At 45.6% G+C, this 25915-nt stretch overlaps 1 protein-coding gene across 2 annotated transcripts in view; it reads right to left on the bottom strand.

Moving 5' to 3' along the window:
- Positions 1–25915, bottom strand: part of LOC139537052 (neuronal migration protein doublecortin-like) — a 72113-nt gene that overhangs the window by 31502 nt on the left and 14696 nt on the right. For both annotated transcript variants that reach the window (XM_071337891.1, XM_071337890.1), the window contains exon 3: positions 22071–22411. In XM_071337891.1, the coding sequence (XP_071193992.1) occupies positions 22071–22411 (341 nt within the window). The remainder of the gene's footprint in view (positions 1–22070; positions 22412–25915) is intronic.

The following is a 25915-nucleotide window of genomic DNA, read 5'->3' on the forward strand; positions in this document are numbered from 1 at the left end:
GTGTGTGTGTGTGTGTGTGTGTGTGTGTACACGTTCGTGCAAGTAGAAAAACATGTTGACTCACCCTACTTGTAGAGAGACACCAATGCCATCCTCCTCTCTTTCATATTGATGAAACGGTCTATGACTCTGTCATACAGTAAACACTTTTATTTGTTGTTGTCCTAGGCTACCTGGCTAAACTGCCTGCTCACTAGCCTAACTTCCTTTCATGCGCAACGTTAGCTAGTTAACATTAGCCTTCTACATGTAGCTACATACTAAACTTCCATCCTCTCAGTCCAGGGGCACAACAATGTATGAATTAATGGTTGGATCAGAATCACTGTTATAATCATTGGTCAGTACGGAGAATTAAGTAAAACCACAGGTCTAAATCCCTATCTCCATCCATGGCTGATTTAGGAAAGGTCCAATTTTATCTAGCCACCAAGAGGACAACAACAAAACAAGATGCAACTATTCAAGTTGTTGACGTATGCTCTCAAAAAAATTTGATGGGAGTGACGCTTCCCTTGACACTTTGTTTTGGTGTGCCAGGACCATTCACATTTGAGTTCACTCAGTATAGCTCAACTCTGATTGGCTATTATTTTATACTTTTTTTTAATCAAGGGAGGCCAAATGCTCACTGGCTTCCCTTGCATTCAATGCTACGGAAGGCAACAATGTCATACTCTTTTGGACCAGACAGCATCAGATAGATGAGCTACACATACAGAGACAGAGGGGCGCTGTTTCGCTCACTCAGATGCTTTCTCCGGTGAGATACATTCAGCCTCTTGTGAATTGAAGGAAAATTGGCATCCCTTGGCATCCATGAATACATACCACTGGTGGAGACACACCCAGGGGTGTTCATAGAATAGCTCTAGTCATTTCTATCCCAGATCAGGTGACAGTGTTTCAGTTTGGGGTGTTAGGCTCAGAACACTACTGTATACACTGAGTATATCAAACATGAAGAACACCCTCCTAATATTGAGCTGCACCCCCTTTTGGCCTCAGAACAGTCTAAATTCATCCGGGCATGGACTCTACAAGGCGTCGAAAGCGTTCCACAGGGATGCTGGCCCATGTTGACTCCAATGCTTCCCGCAGTTGAGTCAAGTTGGCTGGATATCCTTTGTGTGGTGGACAATTCTTGATACACACGGGAAACTGTTGTGGGTGAAAACCCCAGAACCTTTGCAGTTCTTGACAAACTCAAACCGGTGTGCCTGGCACCTACTACCATACCCAGTTAAAATGCACTTAAATCTTTTGTCTTGCCCATTCACCCTCTGAATGGCACACATACGCAATCCATGTCTCAATTGTCTCAAGGCTTAAACATCCTTTAACCAGTCTCCTCCCCTTCATCTACACTGATTGAAGTGGATTTAACAAGTGGCATCAATAAGGGATCACCGCTTTCACCTGGATTCACCCGGTCAGTCTATGTCATGGAAAGAGCAGGTGTTCCTATTGTTTTGTATGTTTCTCTATATACACTCTATATACACTCTCTATAACCTAAAAGGGTGTGTCGGCTGTCCCCATAGGAGAACCCTTTGAAGAACCCTCATTGGTTCCAGGTAGAACCCTTTTGGTTCCAGGTAAAAGCCTTTTGGGTTCAATGTAGAACCCTTCCCACTTGGAACCAAAAAGGGTTCTCCTATGGGGACAGCTGACGAACCGTTTTGGAACCCTTTTATCTAAGGGTGGAGAGCGCCGCAGCAGCTTCTACACACACAGCTGAAAGGTTAAAGCATAGGATTGCATCCTCCCCCGTTGCTATGGCGACAGAGGATGTATGCTCGTTTTACATTGAACTGTTTGGTAGATATGTGGTCCATACAAATAAGGTCGAAATATTCCAGCTACACGTCTCACTATAACCTATTATACGGCATACAGCTAGGCTCCTATTGTAATGCTATGAGAAGACATCCATATGCGTAGCACATGAGCAAAAATCGATCTAAAGGGTTTTACTAAACACCAATTGATCCATACATTGTATGCTATACAGCACTTCTGCTCGAGCAAATGAATAGCAGTTATAATGGCACTAGAATCAGTTTGGCCCCTGGCTGTTTCCCCTGGGAGTCTGCTAGATCAACACAGACATATCGCTCCACCATACTGCCCCACTGACCTGTCGTTCAGAGAGAACCATGTGATTAAGCCATCATACATAAACCTGACACAGCTCTGTCGATCAGTAACCCCTGCAATCACAAAGACTGGAAGGGTCTCCCAAACAAATTATGCAACTGAGCAAGTAAATATGAATGAACAATTTGTTTTTTTGTTTTGTTCTCTGACTGCAGGCGAGGCACACTGCATTTTGGTTACTGAATCTACATTATGAAGCCAGACAAAGAGGAACAGAACAAAGCAATGGGATAGGTTCTTGGTCTCTAATTCTTGATGATCAACGTCCCTGTATTTCCTAAACAGAAACCAGTGACCAACAGAAAGCCCTGGCCAAGGACAGAGACAGCAAGGCTTCCACTAGGTGCCAACGTTTGTCTGGGACAAAACGAATAACCTCTTCAAAGGAAGAGAATCGGAAACAATGAGTCTGTTGACTGTAGCCTTTATGCAGTGTGACTGACTGGGGCCTTGAAAGCAGACTAGTTACAGCAGAGGCTGAGAAGAGGGTGAGGCTGCCCAGAGAGACAGAGCCCGTGCTGCTGCAGCTCCGTCTTCTAATCCCCTCCCTGTTAAACGTTGCGAGCCGGAGAATGATTAGTCCTGTACTCGGGCTCTCAGGGGTGCCAAGGAGAAGCTGACATATGCTAAACGTATCCTTATCAGCTGCCACTCACAGGGTGTTTGAGCTGTGATTTCCATAAATCAGGAGGAAGTTGAGGAAGTGAGAGAGCTCACACTCTCCTGCTCTCATCGGCAACTCTCTTCCAGTACTGGAAAGGGATGCAGTGTTTGGGTAGGATGGGCTGGGATGGGGGTGGGGATGCTTTCCTCTAGGAGTCTACCTCACAGCAATGTGGTCCCATGTGGCCCGCTGTATCTAGCCGCTCTTTATAGAGTTGATCAAACAAACGTAAACTCAGTGCGTCCGTGAGGAATAAATTGGCCTGTATTTATTGTGTGTGTTTTTGGAACACAAGGGGATTCTGAGAATCTGGAAAACACACTAGAGGCAACATTGAAATGTGACTGAATCTGACAGGGTATAAGACCAAAGTGTGAACGCACTATCATCTTTACACGTCTTGGGACAGACGCGACAAAAGACAGACGACTGTAAACAAACCATATTTTCTGAGAGCTGTCGTCTGTCTAGAGGCCTACCTGCAGCTGGATTGTGAAATGTCACAGTCCCTCAGAGCCATGGCTGTAGTTAAGAAAGGGCATTCCAGCTTGAGGGATATTCATATCAGAGAAGATGAGCATCATGTCTGAAAAGGTCAGGCCACCTTGTCATCTAGAGTCACCTAGCAACAGTATCCAGACAAGTGGTGGGGTGACACAAGACTCACTCTCGAGATTTTCAATATTCATCTATTCATCTTCTACATGCAATAAATATGTATGTTTATTTAAATTTGTCAACACAGACTTCATGGATGCTCTGTACCACAGTACAGTATCCACAGTATTTACACTGCATAGTCTATGTCAATATGCCAATATGAAGTACAGTTAAGTGTGTCTGGGTTTTCAGTCGCCCTAACTCTGATCTACAGAGAATGTCCTGCTGAGAGCCTGGCCACTCCCTCACTCCAGGTTCTCCCCGCCCCTCTGCCCCACAGAGCCCACCCCTAATCCTTGCTTTACCAGCTGTCAGGGCCACATGGCCCCCCAAAACTACCACCACAACCAGCACCAGCAGCCAAGCAGGGACCCCACAACTACAGCAACTGAATTATTCAAAGCCCTTTTCTTGAATGACACAATTCCAAACAATGGCTCGTAGTCCCAGATGCTTTACAATCTGATAGCAGTGGATTAGCGAGTAAAGTAATAAAGTCAATGTGTGTATTCCTCTACACTACTTTTATCAACAGCAACAAAAAATGGAGAGTGCCCTCGAGCCAATGGAAAAACGCTATCATTTCTCTGAGGCAGTGAAAAACATGTGTTTTCATTCCAATATCCAGTCTAAAGAAATAGTGGAGTAACATGACCCAATTACCTAGTCCTAGGCCCAGACGCTTTGCCTTTTAAGGAATTCATTTTCACAACCTTTTCACAAAGTTGCTAGAGGCACGGCTAAGAGAATGTACTATAGATCACCTCCAAGAAGAGAGCTCATATACCGTAGCAGGAATGACACAAACTTTCGATAGTGTATCCTCATTCTGTGGTTGAATGTTGTGGATTATTGTCGGTATGATATGATTCATGTTATGCAAACCAATAAGAACAACAGAAAATATATGCCTCCCTAATTGTTCAGATAGCAGCTAGGGGTATTACTTCCCGGTTTGACTGCTGAAAATGGGTGCTGTATTTAAAACAACACGTCCTACAGAAAAAGGTCCATAATTGGACTATTAATTATAAGTCAGGACCAATGCCAAATGGTTTCAAATAAAAATGCACCTAGCCACAGTATAGAATTCCAATATATCTATACACATCAATACATAGTTAACCACCTTTCTTACCATTTTCCTCTGAGAAACAAAGACTTGAGACTTCAGACTAAAGCATTAGGATTTCATGCCAGATAATAGCTGAACACCAGTTCCTTGACTATGACCTTGATTTTTGTGCCAGATCTGACAAGCAGCAGGAAGCATTCCCCCCAATCCCCACTCTGGAATCTTCCCTTCTTGTACAACCGCCACGGGGGTTTGTCTTGAATGCATTTATTCCCATATCTCTTTTGGCCGGAAATTAATGAATGAACAAATGATGAGCCCCGAGGTACCTCTTCTCTGCCTGGACACCATCCTTACCGTTGCCCCGGGCAACCATGTTAATTCATCTCCATGCACGACTAAAGTAGAGCAATTACTGCATTTTTTGGCTGAGAGGTGAGATGGGTGGCTAATGTAATCAGGAAGGAGCACAGACATGGGAGGGATCGTACTTATCTTACCAACACTTGAGACTCACAAAGGATGTTAATGAGGACTCAAAAGAGCATTGCGTTGGAATCAATGATTAAACCGTCACTGATTACAGTCATTATCAGAGACCTGCTCCTATTTCCCCAGAAAAATCAGTCGGCGACAGTCAGATGCATGTCTGCTTTCTATTACAGGATGCAGCTGTTTCATATGCATCCAGTGCTCCTCGTTCACATGTATCATACTATCCAACTATCATACAAAGACATGTGTAACTCATATTGCTTAGCATAAGTCAAAAAGGAACAACAGTAAACTTTGAGAGAACTTTGTAGGAGTTGTCTTGGGTACTGCAGTCAGCGAGGACAGACAGATTTGACTAATTGGTAGCCTGTGATACTGTTGATCTGCCGGGAGCTGTATGTGGGACTGTGTTTGTGTGCGGAGCACAGTATCAACCAGCAGGCCGTCTCACTACTGCTGTATTCTACAGGAGGAGAGGGGCGAGGTGCGAGGGGCGAGGGGAGACAAAAGAGGGATCTTCTAGCTACAGACCCAAGCGGCCATGCTAAATCATTTCGGGCAGCTCTTCAAAGAGCAATTTAACAACATCTCCAGATTCACTATATGATCTGCCTCAGTACACACAGTCCATGATATCGCGAAACAAAGCAAGAGCCATGTGAAATATTAAAGCCCTTGGAACATGGGATATACGCTATAGCAGAGCAGAGTGCATGCTGCAGCAGTTTCTGCCGCACTAGGCTTTCTCAGAGGAGAGTGTCGGGGGTAAGAGGAGCAGAGCGACGTCCCCCTGGCGAGGAGAAGCAGAGCAGTGGGCGGGGCTGGCATGTAGGTGGAAAAGACACAACTAGTTTTTTTTTTTTTTACAAAACCATACCTGTGCATGTACTGTACAATGTCCAACTGAGTCAATATAAAATGGCATCAGGGATGTGAACGATAATAGGGAAAATGGGCAAAAAGAATACTTTGTAAAACAGTTCGGGAACATGCAACAATGTTTAAGCTTTCTGCGATTTTACTGAGAGGATAAATCTTGTGCCTGATTCCAGGCAGAACCAGTACCTGACCATGCTCCGCTAACCCTGAGGCCAACTCCCACTCTATTCCTCCCTCTGCAGACTCCTCACCAGGATCGATAGTGTGGGCTCTGAAGCCTGCATGAAACAGGACAGTTTTATCTTCCCAAAAACACTGTATTTCCCTCACCACTGCCTGAGTGCAGTTGATAAAGCACTGTGCTACTTTTTCCTATTGATTGTGTGAAAGGTAATACTCTACGTGCTTTAGTCCTTAATGAAAAGCTAAGCAGAATGGATTACTACCTTTCACAACCAGCCTAAATCACACTAGGCTCCTAATCAACGCGTTTGTTTCAGTTATTTTAATTGAAAGGAAGGGCTTTGTAAGCAAATTAATTGCTTATTCCGCCGGTAATTTCTTTGCCAGGGATTATTCTAGGAATAGATCTGCTGCACTATTAAAGAAAAAGACAGATTGATGTAATCCCTCCAGATCTCTGATGAAGTATCATAATGGCCAAGACACTCTCTCTCTCTCTCTCTCTCTCTCTCTCTCTCTCTCTCTCTCTCTCTCTCTCTCTCTCTCTCTCTCTCTCTCTCTCTCTCTCTCTCTCTCTCTCTCTCTCTCTCTCTCTCTCTCTCTCTCTCTCTCTCTCAAAGAGTGGTGTTCCTCTTCAGAATTAGAATACAGAAGTATTACAGCAGTATTCGACTGTATCTGTGAAGCTGTTTCCTCTCATGCCAGAAAGGCCTATATTGATGTGTCATATTTTCCTGCTGCACTCAATCAATACTCAATCAATACAACTACAGGGGCAAAAAACATGCCTTGCACACATATGACTTATTGGACACTGATTCCATGTCCCATTTATGTCCGCAACTGAAGGGGAGGACTGGTGGCCAATAAGGTGCTCAATAACACTGTATACTTCTCCTCTGATGCCACGTGGCTTTGAGACATGTTTTAATGTCAGAACCTAATCCAGACCGGGCATTGAAAAAGAGATTATTTCATATTAATGTACATCAGCATTCTCTGGGGGGAAACCAGTCAGCTCTCTGACAACTGAAAGAGATTTTTGGTCCCGGAGAGTTTGGGAAGGGTTCAGGCGTGTCAGCGAAGCAGCATTCAGGACACTTTGACCAAAACTAACTTTTTACAATAACATTTGTTCCAATATATCATCAGTTTACAGGTAGTGTCCCAATATTAGGATATTTGGGAAAATATAGCTATTGAAGGACGGTGGGTCCTTTCACAATGGAACAGATACACTACCGTTCAAAAGTTTGGGGTCACTTAGAAATGTCTTTGTTTTTTAAATAAAAGCACATTTTTGGTCCATTAAAATAACATCAAATTGATCAGAAATACAGTGTAGACATTGTTAATATTGTAGTTTGAAACGGCTGATTTTTTTATGGAATATCTACATAGGCGTACAGAGGACCATTATCAGAAACCATCACTCCTGTGATCCAATGGCATGTTGTGTTAGCTAATCCAAGTTTATCATTTTAAAAGGCTAATTGACCATTCGAAAACCCTTTTGCAATTATGTTAGCATAGCTGAAAACTGTTGTCCTGATTAAAGAAGCAATAAAACTGGCCTTCTTTAGACTAGTTGAGTATCTGGAGCATCAGCATTTGTGGTTTTGATTACAGGCTCAAAATGTACAGAAACAAAACACTTTCTTCTGAAACTCGTCAGTCTATTCTTGTTCTGAGAAATGAAGGCTATTCCATGCGAGAAATTGCCAAGAAACTGAAGATCTCGTACAACGCTGCGTACTACTCCCTTCACAGAACAGAGCAAACTGGCTATAACCAGAATAGAAAGAGGAGTGGGAGGCCCCGGTGCACAACTGAGCAAGAGGACAAGTACATTAGAGTGTCTAGTTTGAGAAACAGATGCCTCACAAGTCCTCAACTGGCAGCTTCATTAAATAGTACCCGCAAAACACTAGTCTCAATGTCAACAGTGAAGAGGTGACTCCGGGACGCTGGCCTTCTAGGCAGAGTTGCAAAGAAAAAGCCATATCTCAGACTGGCCAATAAAAATTAAATATTAAGATGGGCAAAAGAACACAGACACTGGACAGAGGAAGATTAGAAAAAAGTGTTATGGACAGACAAATCTAAGTTTGAGGTGTTGTATATTGTATATTTTTTGTATTGTATATTTTGTTATTGTATATTTACCATTGTTCCGTTTTTTTCAGTGTGTCACACACTTAGGTTCTTTGTGGCACCTTTTTAAGTTGAAAATGATAACATCCGAATACCATAACATAAAGTGGGAGATTTGTACAGGGTAAAAGGGATCTTGAAGAAGGAAGGCTATCACTCCATTTTGCAACGCCATGACACACCCTGTGGCCGGCGCTTAATTAGAGCCAATGACACAATGACCCAAAGCACAGCTCCAAACTATGCAAGAACTATTTAGGGAAGAAGCAGTCAGCTGGTATTCTGTCTGTAATGGAGTGGCCAGCACAGTCACCAGGTCTCAACCCTATTGAGCTGTTGTGGGAGCAGCTTGACTGTATGGTACGTAAGAAGTGCCCATCAAGCCAATCCAACTTGTGGGAGGTGCTTCAGGAAGTATGGGGTGAAATCTCTTCAGATTACCTCAACAAATTGACAACTAGAATGCCAAAGGTCTGCAAGGCTGTATGCTGCAAATGGAGGATTCTTTGACGAAATCAGTTTGAAGGACACAATTATTATTTCAATTAAAAAACATGATTTATAACTTTGTCAACGTCTTGACTATATTTCCTATTCATTTTGCAACTTTTTTCATGTATGTTTTCATGGAAAACAAGGATATTATGTGTACCTTGTTTTAGAACCTGCTCTCTGCTCCATTACCCTCCAAACAGCCAGCTAAAATGACCAATTTTTAAATAATAAATGCCCTTATCTATCCCAGCAGTCATTTGTGTGTTTTCCAGGGGAAGCTGGGGAGTAGGCCTGTGATATACTTCGAAGCCAGAGAAGAAGAGGAAGTGAATCGGCGGGTTTGGCGGGTTTAGGGATAAGACAGGCCCATGGAAGGGAAGGATTAGCAGGATTTAGAGGCAGCATCGTGGGTGTGCAGCTCACGTCACATAATATACTGTTTCTATCTTAGCCACTGTTCTGAAATGTTACGAGAAACCTTCAAAGCAGAGATGATGACTTTGTGAAAGCTCCACGGGTCATACAACAATTCTCTGGCTTAATGACCATTTCATACCGTATGTATGTAATAACGAGACACAACTTCGGTGAATCAAAGTGTTTACCAGCTCTGTTGACAGCGCATTGCTACAACGTGTACTGTAAGGGAGAGGACTCTGCGGTAAATATGACAAACATATTCTGAAATTCCCATAAGCGGTGAGCTCAATTCAATGAGGTTCAAACGACGGGAGAATCCGGGGGATAATAACGACGCTCCGACATGGATACAGTGCGATGATTTTGAAATGAAAGGCCACCAGAGCAAGGGATGAGAGAAACAAGCCTGGGTACATTCAGCAAACAGACAGTGAACAGGGCAGGGGGACAAAAACTGGCATGCAGCTAATCAGCAGTCAGTCTCCACATACTGTTGGGGAGAATGGTAAGTGCCAATGGAGGTCGGCTCACAGGCTCGTTGTGGTGGGTTTAGTGGCGTATTAACCATGTTTTTTAGCCGGCTCTCTGGGTGGTTTCTCCCCTGATCCCAGTGTGCAAAGTTGGGCCAACTACTCTAAGTAGAGCACCCTACTTAGTAGGAAAGTGAGCACTGGTTACTATTACTTCCCTCTCAATCAGACATATGAGCCCTTATTTTGGTGTAACACACTAGATTATTCATTACTGCAATGACAGCTGACACAAATAAAGGTGCGCACGCACGCACGCACGCACGCAAACACACACACACACACACACACACACACACACACACACACACACACACACACACACACACACACACACACACACACACACACACACACTCACAGAATAATCACTGTTCAGGGAGCATTGAGGTGGATATTGGACCTTCTCTTTTTGTCAGCTTGTAATCGGATAAGGCTGACTGAGGAGCCTCTTGCAGGTGAGGTAAAATGAACTCCTCTGCTTTTCTCTACATAAAGGTGAAGAGTGGCAGTAGGCCAGAACCTGGGGGTGGGGGGTTGCAAGAGACAAATCTTGGTTGCAAGAGACAAACGTAAGTGCCTTCAAATGGTTTCCCAGGTCATGAGACTTCTAGTCTATTCTCCCCTAACTTGCGTAAAGCATTATTTTTTTCCTAACTGTGTTATCTATCAAATCGAAAAAGTCTAGAGGAGATTTCCTGATTTCCGTGCTGCTCGCCTCTTCCATATAAGGACACGTAGGTCCTAAGGCCACAATCATCACAGAGTGTCGGGGACAGGAGAGAACTGTTGAGTGCAGAGGGACCAGGGGACGAAGGAAGGAGACTACGATGTGTAACGACAGCATCCTTAGATCTAGTGTTTCACAACCATGGCCTTTGGACCCACACTCACAGAAACAAACCGTGCTCAAATCATTACATTATCATTACTATCTGTCCACTGGTCAGATGATACAACATCACCATGAACCTTTCTTCCTTATGCACCCACCAGCTAACTTTTAAATGAGGAGATCCCTGCCTGTAAAAGCCCATAATCCCCCTGTAACAGATCTCTGATTGGCCCATGCTTGGTGCTTTCAACGGTGTTGAGGGCAGCAGTCAAACAGAAGAGTCAGCTAGGCAGCCAGATCTTCAGAGTCCTGGGGGCCAGCTGGTGCCTGATGTTCCCGGAGGCCCCCAGGGTCATACATCACAGCCGTGATGCCACTAATGGGCTCCAAATGCTTCTGAGGTTCCACCGTGCACACACTGCTGCCTCCATGCTATCTCCATGGAGACGGTCCGGCTGGCCATGTGACTCTGACTGATGTGGCTCTGCTGTTACTGGATTTATTCTGCTCATCCGCCCCAGGTTGTGGTCACTTGTTGATGCGGGCTAGATATGGGGGTCGGGGTTGGGGTTGGGGGTTGGGGGTAGGGGCAGCACCGGATGACTGCTGCAATGTCTGCTCAGTCAGGATGCATTATAACGTGAGCCACGCCCCTTGGTCAGCTCATCCATTTCTCTCTCGCTCAAATCCTGTACCAGCGGGCTGGGGTAGGAGGAAGGAGCGACTGTGAATGCACACGTGAATGTGTGTTGGGGTACGTGACAGGTTCAGGGTTCTGCGGCTAGCTCCGTCACATGGGGGGGGTCGGGGGGTGAGGAGGAGCTCCTGTAGGTAGCGAGGGCAGCATGTACAGAATGTAAAGAGCGTGCTCAGCGTATTGCGCTGACGCAGCCATTTGCCCGCGGATACCGAGTCCATCACTGCGGAGTAAATTGCCATGACAACCGCCTCCTCTAGCATGCCTTGCCAAACCTCCCCTGAACAGAGGAGCATGCAGACAGAAAAACCATTGGAATCACCAGAGAAAGGCTGCTTTTGAGGCGTTCAACCTGGGAACGCTTCAAACGTGAAGCATACCTAAATCATACAATCTTGTGAATGTCCACTGTGATTCACTGGCTAAACTGGATGGGTCTCTACTGTCCTAAGACAATAGCAGCATGACCTTGTGCAGGGAACATGAGATTGTATGAGATTGAATTGAGTTCCAATTAGCGTATGCACTTGAGTGTACAAAACATTAATTACACCTGCTTTTTCCACGACATAGACTGACCAGGTGAATCCGGGTCAAAGCTACGATGCCTTATTGATGTCACCTGTTAAGTTCACTTCAATCAGTGTAGATGATGGGGAGGAGACAGGTTAAAGAAGGATTTTTAAGCCTTGAGACAATTGAGACATGGATTGTGACATGCCCCGACAAATTGAGGCTGATCTGAGGGCAAAAGGGGGTGCAGCTCAATATTAGGAAGGTGTTCTTAAGGTGTTCTTAATGTTTTGTACACTCAGTGCCTATTTGTAGGAAATGAGTTGAAAAGACATATGGCCATGCTCAGCAGCTCAGAACCTCGGTAACGAGCACTGTGCAGCGAGCGGGCTGCGAGGCAGTGTACTCATTGTGTCCTTGAATGATTATGTGATTCAAAGAAAGACTGGAGAGCTACTCCCAATAGAGTGATATTAGAAAACGACTGATATGAAAGCCACAAAGAATCGGATCGACAATTTGCCGGAACCCGCTGTTATAGGCCAAAGACTAGCAAAAAAATGAAATCACCTGTTCTGGGAGAGCCATCTAGTTAAAGGACAGTGCCAGTCAGTGAGTAACTCTACCATGAACACAGCTATTAGGTGGAAATAGGGACAAAATGGCTGCCAGGGAACGAAGTCTCTCCTCCCTGATGTACCCTGTAGAGATGCTGAGGGCGAATGAAGGAATAATTATCCCCTGCAGTGAATATAAAACAGATCCCAATTTGCTGTCTTTTAAACTGGAGAATGCATCCTGTTCCCAATCACCCCGCCCCCCGTTCTCCATGGGTCTGAATGCGCAGGAGAAAATGTGGGCGATTTGCTCACTGACAGCGAAGGAGGGGGGATGCGGCTTGAGGGGCTAGCTTCACACAGACAGTGGTGAAGTCTGCATTCAGGGACACATAGCCATATCCTAACATGCAATGAGCTGGTTCTCCGCCTCTGCCTCTGCCTCTGCCTCTGCCTCTCTCTCACTCACTCTCTCTCTCTCTCTCACACACACACTGTCAAATGCTTATGCAATGCACACACACGTACCCAGACAGTGTACAATGAACAATGAACATACAGTACATACATGACAGCTGATATTGAAACACACACACACACCAACACACACACACCACAGGATGTGGTGACTGACAGACCAGGCCACACCAGCTGGGCTCTCTTTGTGCCTCGGATGTGGTCTCCTAGCAACCAGTCACACCAGCTGTCGGTGAGGAATGGGAAGAGGAGGAACGGTGCAGGATCAGGGAGTGGCTGGCACTGCATCAAGACTCCCTCTACCATATCACCAGCAGCACATCGCTCCTGCCTCGCCTGCAGTCTGCAGTCTGCAGCTAGCCTAGCCAGCGCTCCTCACCTGCTTCAGCACACAAAGAGCCCTAATACTACACATCACATTAGTGTTTCATCACTCCAGTGAACCCTGTGTCTGTGCATTACAATGAACCTCAGGCCTGGAGACACATTCTGAGACAGAGAGACTTTGATTAGGTTGGTGACGTGAACACATGGTTGGAGTGTGTGTGTGTGTGTGTGTGTGTGTGTGTGTGTGTGTGTGTGTGTGTGTGTGTGTGTGTGTGTGTGTGTGTGTGTGTGTGTGTGTGTGTGTGTGTGTGTGTGTGTGTGTGTGTGTGTGTGTGTGTGTGTGTGTGTGTTAGTGCTCCACAATATGGTATCTGAGAGCCATATGGGTTCAAGAGCGTGCCGGGTAATACCCAGATCCAAAGCAAATATGTGGGTTTGACTGAGGTAAAAACAAACCACATATGAAATGTACAATCATATCACATCAAACTGTACTGTACACATGCCACACGCCAGCATTCAAATCAGTAGGGAATGCATTCTGATCAAAAATGTATAGCGTGCAACAGCTAACAGTTCCTGGAGAGAGAAAGAGAGCGAGAGAGAGAGACAAAAGATCTGAGATACAAACCGACAGAGAGGGTCTAGTGCCTTCAAGCAGATGATGAACTTTTGACACCGTCTCTCGTTTAGGAAAAACATCCCCATTTTGCATGAGTTTGGCAAAGCAGATGTGAGGCATATTATTACTGTACTTCTCATGCAGGTTTTGTGAGTGGTTTTAGAGGGCCTGGTGTGAGATAGCTTCAGGGTAGGTCGGTGTAACATGCTGATCAGACTCAGTAATGTGAACTGTTTATCCTGTTACACAAACATATAGTACACCCAGCATGTTGCCATTCATATCAGTGTATCAACAGCAACCTTATACCCCTAAAAATACGTAGAGTATAATATGTCCAACCATCACAACACTGCCTAGAACAAGGGGATCATTTCATTTGATTTCAATCACTTTTGTTGGAGCTTAGAACCTATTTTACATCATCTGAGGTTTTTTGTGTTGTGCCCTCCATCGGTTGAGACACAGCATGCTCTTGAATATAGGGTGGGTGTTGCGTTTTGGCTGATAAATGTACTAAAATGGGAATACAGTTGACAAAAAAAGCAGGGGAAACCTGACTTGTCCTCAAAGACAGAGAAAGAGGGGGATTTCCTAGGTTAGCCTGCTGACCGTGTGATGACTGATACAAACAGACACCAGGGATTAGCAGTCCGTTTAGCCACATCAAAAAGGTGGGCCTGAGGAACAGCTGTAGACAATCAGCCTGGCTGGGCCTGGGCTGGGTCTATAGCGCTAAAGCCTAATATAGCCAGGCCTCTAGCAGCACTGGGCGGCGATGAGGACAATGAGGACAAGAAGAGGACAATCTAATGAATAGTGTCAGATGGAATATGACGGGCAGAATTGTCTTTTGCTTCCAGCAACGATGTGAACTCAATGATGTCGTCTTCTTCAAATCAAATGACGCTCTATCACTGCCGACACACTTTAGGGCGTGGGTTTAATGAAGTCATGTCTCTATGAGTCAGCTCAGCAGGGTTGTTTGTACCTCCTGACGTGTCCTCTGTGTGTCTCTGGTGTGTCTGGCCAGATCAGGGCTGTGGTTTGCTGCTGAGGTAGAGACACTTTAACCTCTCAGAGGATCCCCTCTAACACTGTCATTACCTCCATATCTTGTCTTTACGGCTGCTAATTGCTGCACTTCCGAGTGGCTTTCTGGCAGTGTATACAGATGAACGTGGATATTGGCTATTCAAATATGGATCTGTCTTATGGTGCATTACAACCACTCCTAACAGGCAATGTCCTACTCACGTTTGGGATGGGGAGCTCTATCCTACCTCATCTGAGTCATGAAGAGCACGATGAAACGGCAGAGTCTATTCACATATTGATTTACATGAACTATATGGGTGTCCCCTCCACAGCAGGTCTAGTAGACCAGAGCAGGCCAGGGAGCCAACGTAGCAAAGGAGATCTCCTGCCTCCCTCTGTCTGTCTGCCTTCCTTTCTGACTGAGTGATCGATGGATCCCTGTGGGAGTTTCTGATGTCTCTGACGTCCGTCCAGCTCTCTGGCCTACTGAAGGAGCTACACTTTTGGATCCCAGCCCTCTGCACCTGATGACGTTCCCCACCTTAGCCTTCTGCTGGGCTGCTTGGTCAGGTCAGGGACGTGTGTGTGTGTGTCTCCACAGGCAGATGAGAGTTGGACCCTGTCAGTGAGTCGCACATGATCCATGGACTCAACGTCACGTCCTGGTGCTGCTGTAGAGAGGTTGGTTTCTCTACTCAGCGTCTGACAACCACCCAAATGGGATGATCAACCTGCACAAACGCAATAGAGCTCAGTCCAGTTGAAACTTTACTGTGGTAATATGAGACGTCTTTGGGATGACATAGCGTGACTTCATTCTCCCAAGTCAACAGTACGCTAGGCTTGGGTGATACACTGTACCGCTTATACCGTTTAAAGGGGTGTTTCGAAATACGGAGTATGATCTTCAACCACGTTTTTGGGTTGGGGGCCTCGCAGGGGCTGCAAGGGTCTGTGCTACCCCGCTGCTTATAACTAAGTTAAGTATAACTAACAGAAATCTAAAATGTGTCTAATAAATTGCATCCAGCTCAGGACTCCAGCTATGCATTTGGTTTGCTAACTTGCTAGCTTAGTGGCTAGATGTCAAGATCAAGCTTCTTGGTTAAAGCAGAGACATTCAATCACCTCCTGGATCAAGATCCTTGTTGCCTAAATTGTTTTGTGCGTCCCCTAATGTATTTATTTATACTTTTTTTAAATAGAGCCCCTTGTGTGCACATTCGGTAATACCGTAGACCCCGGTATGGTACAGAAATGGTATGACGATGAAAATCTGGATATGTCGTGGAGGGGGGGGGGGATACTGTCACAAATACTCCTGCTCCATCCCTCGGCATCGCCGGTCTACTAACCACCGGTCCTGGCAACTATAATTACGCACACCTGGTCATCATTTACTCCGTGATTACTCCCCCTTTATTTAGCCCTCAGTTGACATCAGTCATTAGGTAGTATTGTTCTCCCTCACATTCTGTACGCTTCTCATGTTTGTTCATCGGTATCGTTTCTTTACTAAACTCCCCTTCTGCACCTGCTTCCTGACTCCCAGCATATATGTTACAGGATACCGCCCCAACCCTACAGTGCACAGTAGCAATATCATTGCTTCAGGGCTACAAGCAACAAACAAATGCGCTTTTGTTGTGTCTATTTTAAAACACTGTTCGCTACCCACAGAACGTATCAGCACTTATAGGGAAACATTTGCATGATTATTTCCATATGTATCGCAGTGGTTGCTTCTGTTTCCTTTGATGCTGAATGAAGATAATTGTCTCTGTGGTTGGGGTGAATGAGGGCTTTGTCCTGACCACAATGGCCTGCTATGTTGTGGCTTTGCTTTAATCCTTCTCTTACTCCAGTTCGCATGTTCCCTAGAGCCTCAATTGAGAATACACTCTTAGAAAAAGGGTTCCAAAAGGGTTCTTCGGCTGTCCCTTTTTGGTTCCAGGTAGAACTCTTGTGGGTTCCATGTAGAACCCTCTGTGGAATGGGTTTTACATGGAACCCAAAAGGACTCTACCTGGGTTCTCCTATGGGGCCAGCCGAATAACCCTTTTAGGTTCTAGATTTTCTATGAGTATACGTCTGGGACTACATTATAGGTCTTTGTCAGAATGTCTCTCAATATCGACAGTGACGGAACTAAACACAAGAGACTTCTTAGGTATGTTTTTCATTAAAAGTTTGTTTTAGATGTTTGTATAATGACTTGGCGGTAGAAGTGCTGAATGTGACCTTAGTCTGACATCTGTTAACATACTGGAGGTCACCTCCCTCTGGAAGCAGCAGAGGATCACACCATCTTCCAGACGATCAAGGAACAGGGTCATCTACTCCACCAACATCATGATCAGCTGGCGCAACTGGGTACGGCCATGGAGGAGGTCCTCCACGTTCTCCACCGCCTCGACAGCACCAGCGAGGCTCTCTATACCCCTAACAGAGGGCCTCCTACCACGGGTCATCACAGTGAGCCAGTCCCCCAGCCTACCCAGCCGTCCGCCTAGGTCAGCGATGCCCACTGTCTCTTCCGGAGAAGCATGACGGTAGTCCATCGAAATGCCGTGGATTCCAACTCCAGTGCTACCTCTATTTCGCCTATCAGACGGGAGCCCCCACCACCAAGCGGTCCAAGGGTGCCACAGTCATTTCCCTGCTGACCGGGCGGGCGTTGGGAGTGGGCTACGGCCATCTGGGAGAGAGGAGAGGAGGAGCTGGGTTCCAATGAGAGGTTCACGGCTCTGTTCAGGGCGGTCTTCGACCATCCTCCAGAAGGCAGAGAGGGAGGTGAGCGACGTCTCCAACTCCAGCAGGGTGCCCAGACCGCTGCGGATTACACCCTCACCTTTCGGACTGTGGCAGCCTCCAGCAGATGGAATGAGCCGGCGCTCCACACTCTATTCCGGAGAGAACTGCGCGAGGAGGTCTAGACAGAGTTGGCGTGTCAGGATGACAACCTATTCTTGGACGCACTCATCTCGATGGCCATTTGTCTGGATAACCTTCTTTGGGAGCGTCAGTGCCCACCTCGCCACTCGCCTCCCTCCTTTTGGCTGTCCTGAGGCAGAGCCTGAACCCATGGCGGTGGGGCCACACACCTCTCCGCGGCAGAGCAGCGTCGCTGGAGACAGCTGGGGCTCTGTCCCTACTGTGGCCAGGAGGGGCACCAGCTTCAGCGGTGTCCGGTTCGTCCTAACCCGGGGTCCACTAGAGCAGAGGGGCGGCACCGTGAGTATTCCATCATCTTCGTTTCCCACCAAACCCTTTCTGATTCCCATTTCACTGGCAGGCTGTCCCTCAGGTGTTGTCTCTACAGCTCTAGTGGACTTCGGTGCCGCAGGGAATTTAATCGACCAGACCCTCGCCTCCTCCCTGAACATAACTTCTAACTCGCTCACCTCTCCTTTTCCTGTCCAAGCCCTGGATTCGTGACTATTGGGTTCCGGCACAATAACGTACATCACAGCACCACTCATCCTCACCGTGGGACCCGTGCACCAGGAAAGAGTTCCCTTCCTTATCATCGCTGCACCTGTACACAAAGTCATCCTCTGCCTCCCATGGATTCAACTTCATAACCCCACCATCTCCTGGTTGAGGATGAGAATGACCGCCTGGAGACCAGGATGCCAGAGGACCTGCTTCCTGTACCCTGCAGTTCAACGTCGGTGGAGGGTCCTGTGAGTGTCCTCCATCCCATCAATCTGTCATCCCATATCGTTGGCCCCGTGTTTTGGGACGTAGCTGTGGACATCCGCCAGGTTCTGGAGAGGGAACCCGCTCCTGCCACCTGCCCTCCAGAACGCATCTACATCCCCATGGGGGTGAGAGATCGGCTGTTGACCTGGGCACACACATTCCTCGCCGCTGGACACCCAGGTATCACCCGCACCATCGAATCCCTCTCCGATAAATACTGGTGGCCCACCTTGGCGCAGGACGTTGCCCACAATATCAACTCATGTTACGTATGATCCCAATAAAAATCTCCCCTACACGCTCCAGCAGGGAAACTACTTCCCCTTCCCGTGCCTCAGCGGCCTTGGTCATATCTGTCCATAGACTTTGTAACTGATCTCCCCCTTTCTGATGGTTTTACCACTATTATGGTTGTTGACAGATTCTCTAAATCCTGCCGTTTTATCCCTCTCTCTGGTCTACCTACCGCTCTCCAGGTCACTGAGGCACTATTCCAGCAGGTCTTCCAGCACTATGGCCTTCCGGAGGACATCGTTTCCGAGCGTGGTCCCCAATTCATGTCGCAGGTCTGGAAAGCCTTTATGGAGAAGCCAGGGGCCACGGTCAGCCTCACATCCGGGTACCAGCCTCAGTCCAATGGGCAGGTGGAGAGGACCAACCAGAAGCTGGGGAGGTTCCTAAGGAATCACTACCAGGACCGGCAGGGGGAGTGGGCCGTGTTTCTTCCCTGGGTGGAATATGCCCAGAACTCACTTCGTCACTCCTCCACCGGGCTGACTCCCTTCCAGTGCGTCCTGGGATATCAGCAGGCCCTGGCTCTGTAGACTCCAAGCCAGAACGAAGCCCCTGCAGTGGTTGAGTGGTTTCAGCACGCCGTTCATCGTCAGAAGGATCAGGCGGACCACCACAGCAGTGAGGCTCCCGTGTTCCATCCTGGTGATCGTGTCTGGCTCTCCACCAGGAACCTGTTTGTGGGGCCCTTTAAGGTCCTCCGAAGGTTCAATGAGGTAACCTATCGCCTAAAACTCCACACCAACTACTGGATCTCACCCTCCTTTCATGTTTCCCTCTTCAGACCGGTGGTTCCTGGTCCCCTGGCTGATGCCTTCCCCCGCGACACACCGCCTATGCTGTTAGGTCCCTCCTCGACTCCCGACATTGTGGGGGTTGGCTCCAGTACCTGGTGGACTGGGAGGGGTACGGTCCTGAGGAGTGCTCTTGGGTCCCGGTGGCAGACATCCTGGACCCAAACATCATCCGGGACTTCCATCTCTGCCTTCCGTACCGGCCTGCTCCTCGCTCTCGGGGCTGTCCTCCTTGCTGACATCGTCCTGCACCTGGACCCGCACTTCGGGGGGAGGGGGGTACAGTCATGCCTACTCCTACTCCCTGATCGACGTCGGCGGTCTACTAACCATCGGTCCTTGCAACAATTATTACACAATCTGTTCCCCATCATTACGCACACCTGGTCATCATTTACTCTGTGATTACTCACCCTTTATTTAGCCCTCAGTTGACATCAGTCATTAGGTAGTATTGTTTTCCCTCACATTCTGTACGCTTCTCATGTTTGTTCATCGGTATTGTTTCTTTACTAAACTCACCTTCTGCACCTGCTTCCTGACTCCCAGCGTATATGTTACAGGATACCGCCCCAACCCTACAGTGCACAGTAGCAATATCGTTGCTTCAGAGCTACAAACAAATCAGCTTTTGTTGTGTCTATTTTGAAACACTGTTTGCTACCCACAGAACGTATCAGCACTTATAGGGAAACATTTGCATGATTATTTCCATATGTATTGGAAGTCAGATAAGAACAAATTCGTATTTACAATGACAGCCTACCCCAGCCAAACACTGAACCAGACGATGCTGGGTCAATTGAGCACCGCCCTACTGGACTCCCAATCACCGCCGGTTGTGATACAGCCTGGAATTGAACCAGAGTCTGCAGTGACACCTCTAGCACTGAGATGTAGTGACCGCTGCCTCTGTTTCCTTTGATGCTGAATGAAGATAATAGTCTCTGTGGTTGGGGTGAATGAGGGCTTTGTCCTGACCACAGTGGCCTGCTATGTTGTGGCTTTGCTTTAATCCTTCTCTTACTCCAGTTCGCATGTTCCCTAGAGCCTCAATAGAGAATACACTCTTAGAAAAAGGGTTCCAAAAGGGTTCTTCGGCTGTCCCTTTTAGGTTCCAGGTAAAACTCGTGTGGGTTCCATGTAGAACCCTCTATGGAAAGGGTTTTACATGGAACCCAAAAGGACTCTACCTGGGTTCTCCTATGGGGCCAGCCGAATAACCCTTTTAGGTTGTAGATAGCACTTATTTTCTATTGAGTATACGTCTGGGACTACATTATAGGTCTTTGTCAGAATGTCTCTCAATATCGACAGTGACAGAACTAAACACAAGAGACTTCGTAGGTATGTTTTTCATTCAAAGTTTGTTTTAGATGTTTGTATAATGACTGGGCGGTAGTAGTGCCTCCCACTGGGCCCACCACATAATTTCAACGTGGAGAATTGGGTAATGTTTGGTAGATACACTGATCAATGAGATTCCAACCTATTTGCACCCACTCAAAAAGACAGCCAAAAGTTTGTTGAATTCCCAATGTGTTATCACTATGCGTTCAACGGAAAATGAATGTACGATTTTTTCTTTAGTTGTCATCAAAATGTGTTAGTTTCACTGAGCTTTCAGAGCACACCAAAGTTCAAATTGGAATACAATGTCATATATTTTGTTTATTCACAAAACAACTTCATGTGTTATCACTGTACTTCATCTAATAGAAGAACCAAATGACCTGGATTGCATTTGAGATTACATTGAAAGTACATGTACAAGTGATCAATGCAGTTTTAGAATCTGCACAGATTATTACAGCAATTGTGACCAGTGACAACGTACGCACGCTATGTTGAACATGCATGCTTTACATGATCAAATAATAATCGTGAAGGTAGTTTTATTATGTGTTATATGTGTAACCAAAGTATGGCGAGTAGGCTAGGTCTACTGTGTAGCCTAGGAATAATATGTTTATGTTCGTACTTTTTTTAACCATTTATTTTAGAGGATCACAACAGAAATACGTTTTCACACTTTTTTTGTGTCATCCTCGATGACTGTAAATGCATTATCCATAAGTGTGGTTGTATTGTGTTTTAAATGGTAAAATAAACAAATCTATCTATCTATAACATCCACACTTTCTATAATGATATAAGAAGACTTGTATTATTAAAGTAACCCGAAAATGTGGCCATGGACGGGATAGCTGTAGATGGATCAACTCTCCAGTAGGAGATGCTGCCCAGCCTATTGCTTTTTTCTTATCGTGGATAATATGTTGAAGATCTGATGTTGTTTCAAAGGTACAAATTCAACATATTTCATACATGGTTTGTCTAAGTTGAAAATTGGTTACCATGATGACATTATTCTGTAGTTGAAATGTTATCCTGAAAACAACAGATTCCACATCACAATACGCTGAAACAATGTTGATATAACCAGTTTGTGCCCAGTGGGCTGGGTGATGAGGTGAGGTGTGTAAGGGCGTGACCGACCTGCTTTCCGTCCAGTGTGTAGATCCTCTTAACCACGCCGCTCTCCAGCTTGATGGCCTCAGTGATGTCGGTGAGCACCTGTTCGAAGGAGTGCGCGGTCTTCTTGTTGAGCAGCACGCGGACGGCCTTCCTCGGCTTCACGCCACTCCGCATCACCGTCACCAGCTTGGGCCGAACAAACTCCTTACCCTCCCGGGCTTCGCTGGCCTGCTTACTGGCTAGGCTCTGCAGGTTCTTCTGGCTGGCCGAGGCCTTCACGTTCACAGACCAGTTGGGGTTGACGTTCTTCGTGTAGTCGACCTTCTTGTAGACGTTCTCGGACGCACAGACGTAGCTCTCTCCTGAGGGGGTAGGAGAGGACAGAGAGAAGCATAAAACACTGTGAGGAACACAAAGTATTCGCCTTGTTTGACATCTCAAAACCTCCGTAGGTCCCCATTGGTTTCCAACTCCCTGAGGAAAGATTGGCTTCAATGTGAGACATCAATACTATTGGAAAAAGGTGGGGTGTTATGACCTGTAGGATAATCAGCTCAGATATCACATAACGGCAGATCATATTCATGACTTTTGTAATTGGAGAAAATACCGACACATCCTTATGTAAACTACGCATACTATGCTACTATATCTGATACTAAAGGCATGGATACAACATAAACTTGGGAAGAGGATGGAAAAACAGCCTCATACTCAAATAGGGCAATCTAGCTCGACTGAATCTGACAAACTAGCAGTTATTTTCCCATGCATTTATAAATGGGCCAGTGACCTGTGCTTCCTCCCTGTCAATAATTGCTATAGCATCTCCATTAACCTAATCCAAAGTGTGCTGACCCATGCACTGAACTCTTGCCCAATCATCAAACAGCAGGAGGAGACTGCTCCGTCAGAGATATGCCAGCCAGTGATGGAATATAGCAATCCAGAAAACGGAGCCATCAAACAAAAGGACCCGGATGTGCTCTTTCCCTCCCTCTTTTTTATCCCTCACTCTCTCTCTCTCACATAAATACAATACTGCAATGCCATACCACTTCATGAATACTCCTTCACCCTAGTTTAATACAGCGATGTGAAGAGGGCTTTATTATACCTGAAGCTAAAGTTCTGGGTGTCTTCATCCTGTCCCTCTTTTAAACACAATAAGTTTATACTCATATTCTGGACTTCCTACTACATCACTCACACTCAACTACCTGCACTCTAGGGACACCTACACCAGTGGTATTCAAACTTTTCTGCGGGGACCGCATTTTTCCTGCCAGAATTTGTGGGTACCCCATTTTTCCCCCAATCATTTCTCGCAATCCCAGCCTTTCCTGCGGTGGTCCTCATGAGAGCCAGTTTCATCATAGCGCTTGATGGTTTTTGCGACTGCACTTGAAAAAACGTTCAAAGTTCTTGAAATTTTGAAGAATTGACTGACCTTCATGTCTTAAAGAAATGATGGACTGTCATTTCTCTTTGCTTATTTGAGCTGTTGTTGCCATAATATGGGCTTGGTCTGTTACCAAATAGGGCTAGCTTCTGTATACCAGCCCTACCTTGTCACAACACAACTGATTGGCTCAAACGCATTAAGAAGGAAAGAAATTCCACAAATTAACTTTCAACAAGGTACACCTGTTCATTGAAATGCATTCCAGGTGACTACCTTATGAAGCTGGTTGACAGAATGCCAAGAGTGTGCAAAGCTGTCATCGAGGCAAAGGGTGGCTACTTTGAAGAATATAAAATATAACATTTATTTTGATTTGTTTAACACTTTTTTGGTTACTACATGATTCCATATGTGTTATTTCATAGTTTTGATGTCTTCACTATTATTCTACAATGCAGAAAATAGCAAAAATAAAGAAAAAACCCTATGTCCAAACTTTTGACTGGTACTATATATATATACACATATTTTTTAAATATATTTTCCTTTTACCCTTCCACCCCTCCCCTAATTGGAGTAAACTAATGAACAACAACACTTAGGCTTCTACTTCCAGCTTATACATACTATATACATTTTACAGACCCAGTATATTTTACATTAGTTATATTTTGTTTGTTTTTAGTCCTGTCCTATTACAATTAAGTACCTTAGTAACCACGTTTCCATCCACATTCTTTATGCGAGTGAAGTCATACCGTATAAAAAAAATCACTACGACTCGGGAAACCATGCAGCTTGAATTAAGATACAGACTAAATAAATGATGGTGAACTCCACAGGGTGGTGAGCTTGATGCTCCTTTCCAATAAATGGGTCTTATTCTAGTGACATGATGATCGATGCTTGACTGACCGTTCTGACAAATGAAAATATTCTCGCTGTTATCCATAATCTCATCATGTAGACTAGCCTACCGCAGAGCCTACTGTATCTGTGAGCTGTTGGCTAGAGGCACGTGTCAAGGCCAGATTAGACACATTTGCTATTTAACACAACAGTTTTAGTGACAAAACTATCGGTAGAGTTGAAAATGCGATGGAAACAAATTGAACGTTCAATTTTTATTCGGTACATGAAAACTTAAGCGAAAAAGTACATTTTGTGTGCACTATGATTTTTATTTGCAATGTCAGTTTGGTGGAAATACACCAATTGTGGGACAATGCGCATATTTTCTTTATGCAGATTTTGGACTATTCACATTGGAAATCTGTCGCCAATTGGATGAAAACCTAGCTACTGTGATTGTTTTTAGTGAAAATTGTCAAAAAGGGGGAATAAATTTGATTCTTAGCACAGAGCAATTTCTCAAGCAAGAGTTTTGCTTGGACTGTCTGGGAGTGGTCTGACTGGGGAGGGGTAAACTGAAAACTACTCTAGATGTTATCAGAGGTTTGGAACCACCAAAACAGGCTGAAAAATCAGGCAGCTTTTTCAAACAGCTCTTACACTAAAAGGGGATTATCATAACTTTCACAATTTCACAGTATTACTCCAACCGCATAGGGTGGAAATATATATAAAACAAAGGAAAATCAAGTATTTTAATGCACTAGGCCTTTAACATCAGCTGATGGAATTATCATAAATCCTAGAAGTAGTAATGATCTCCCATTTGTCCTAGTTTGACGAACAGTGTTCATGAAGACCTGTGGATCAACTGTGACCTGTAGGTCGTGTTCTGTAGGAGGAGAGTGTAATGGGACCTGTCACTGTGGATCAGCGGTTTGGTCACTCCAGGCCAGCTACAGTATAGTCTTCTCTATAGACCAGTGGTTCACAACCAGGGGTACTAGGACCCCTGGGGGTACTTGGCCTATCCACAGGGGGTACTTGAGAAGACTCATGAGACCATAGTCCTTCTGCTAAAATGCACATGAGGGTGTAAATCAGGGGTATTCCTGGGCAGAACAAAAATCTGTTGGTGGTACAGTAAAAAGGTTGGGAACCACTGCTTTAGACCACTGACAGGATAACGCCTATACTGCCCTGCAGTTAAGAGACTCAGCGATAAACATTTTATATACATAGAGACTAGGTAAATAAAATGGACTGAAAATGAGGTATTACTATTCACATGACCCTGAGGTGGAGAGGAGAGTGTAATGTTTACAGGCAGGGGAGAAGAGAGGCAGGACAGTCAGTGGATAAACTGATGATCCCTGTCTCTGAGAGAGGAAGCGATGCAGAGAAAAGACAGATGGAATCTGCAAACAGGAGCAACAGCTGGGAGACAAATCTCATCAGTAATGTGAGGCTGGCGATGAGAGATAGCTAGGGGACAGAGCAGAAATGACACACCAGAGGACAGGGCAAACAGTAACAGTGTTACCAGGGGATCCGATGACGGGTAGAAACTACATACCAATTTTATTACAGATGTAGAATCTTAATTTGA

The sequence above is a fragment of the Salvelinus alpinus genome, chromosome 13 (assembly GCF_045679555.1).
Source record: "Salvelinus alpinus chromosome 13, SLU_Salpinus.1, whole genome shotgun sequence".
NCBI lineage: Eukaryota > Metazoa > Chordata > Actinopteri > Salmoniformes > Salmonidae > Salvelinus > Salvelinus alpinus.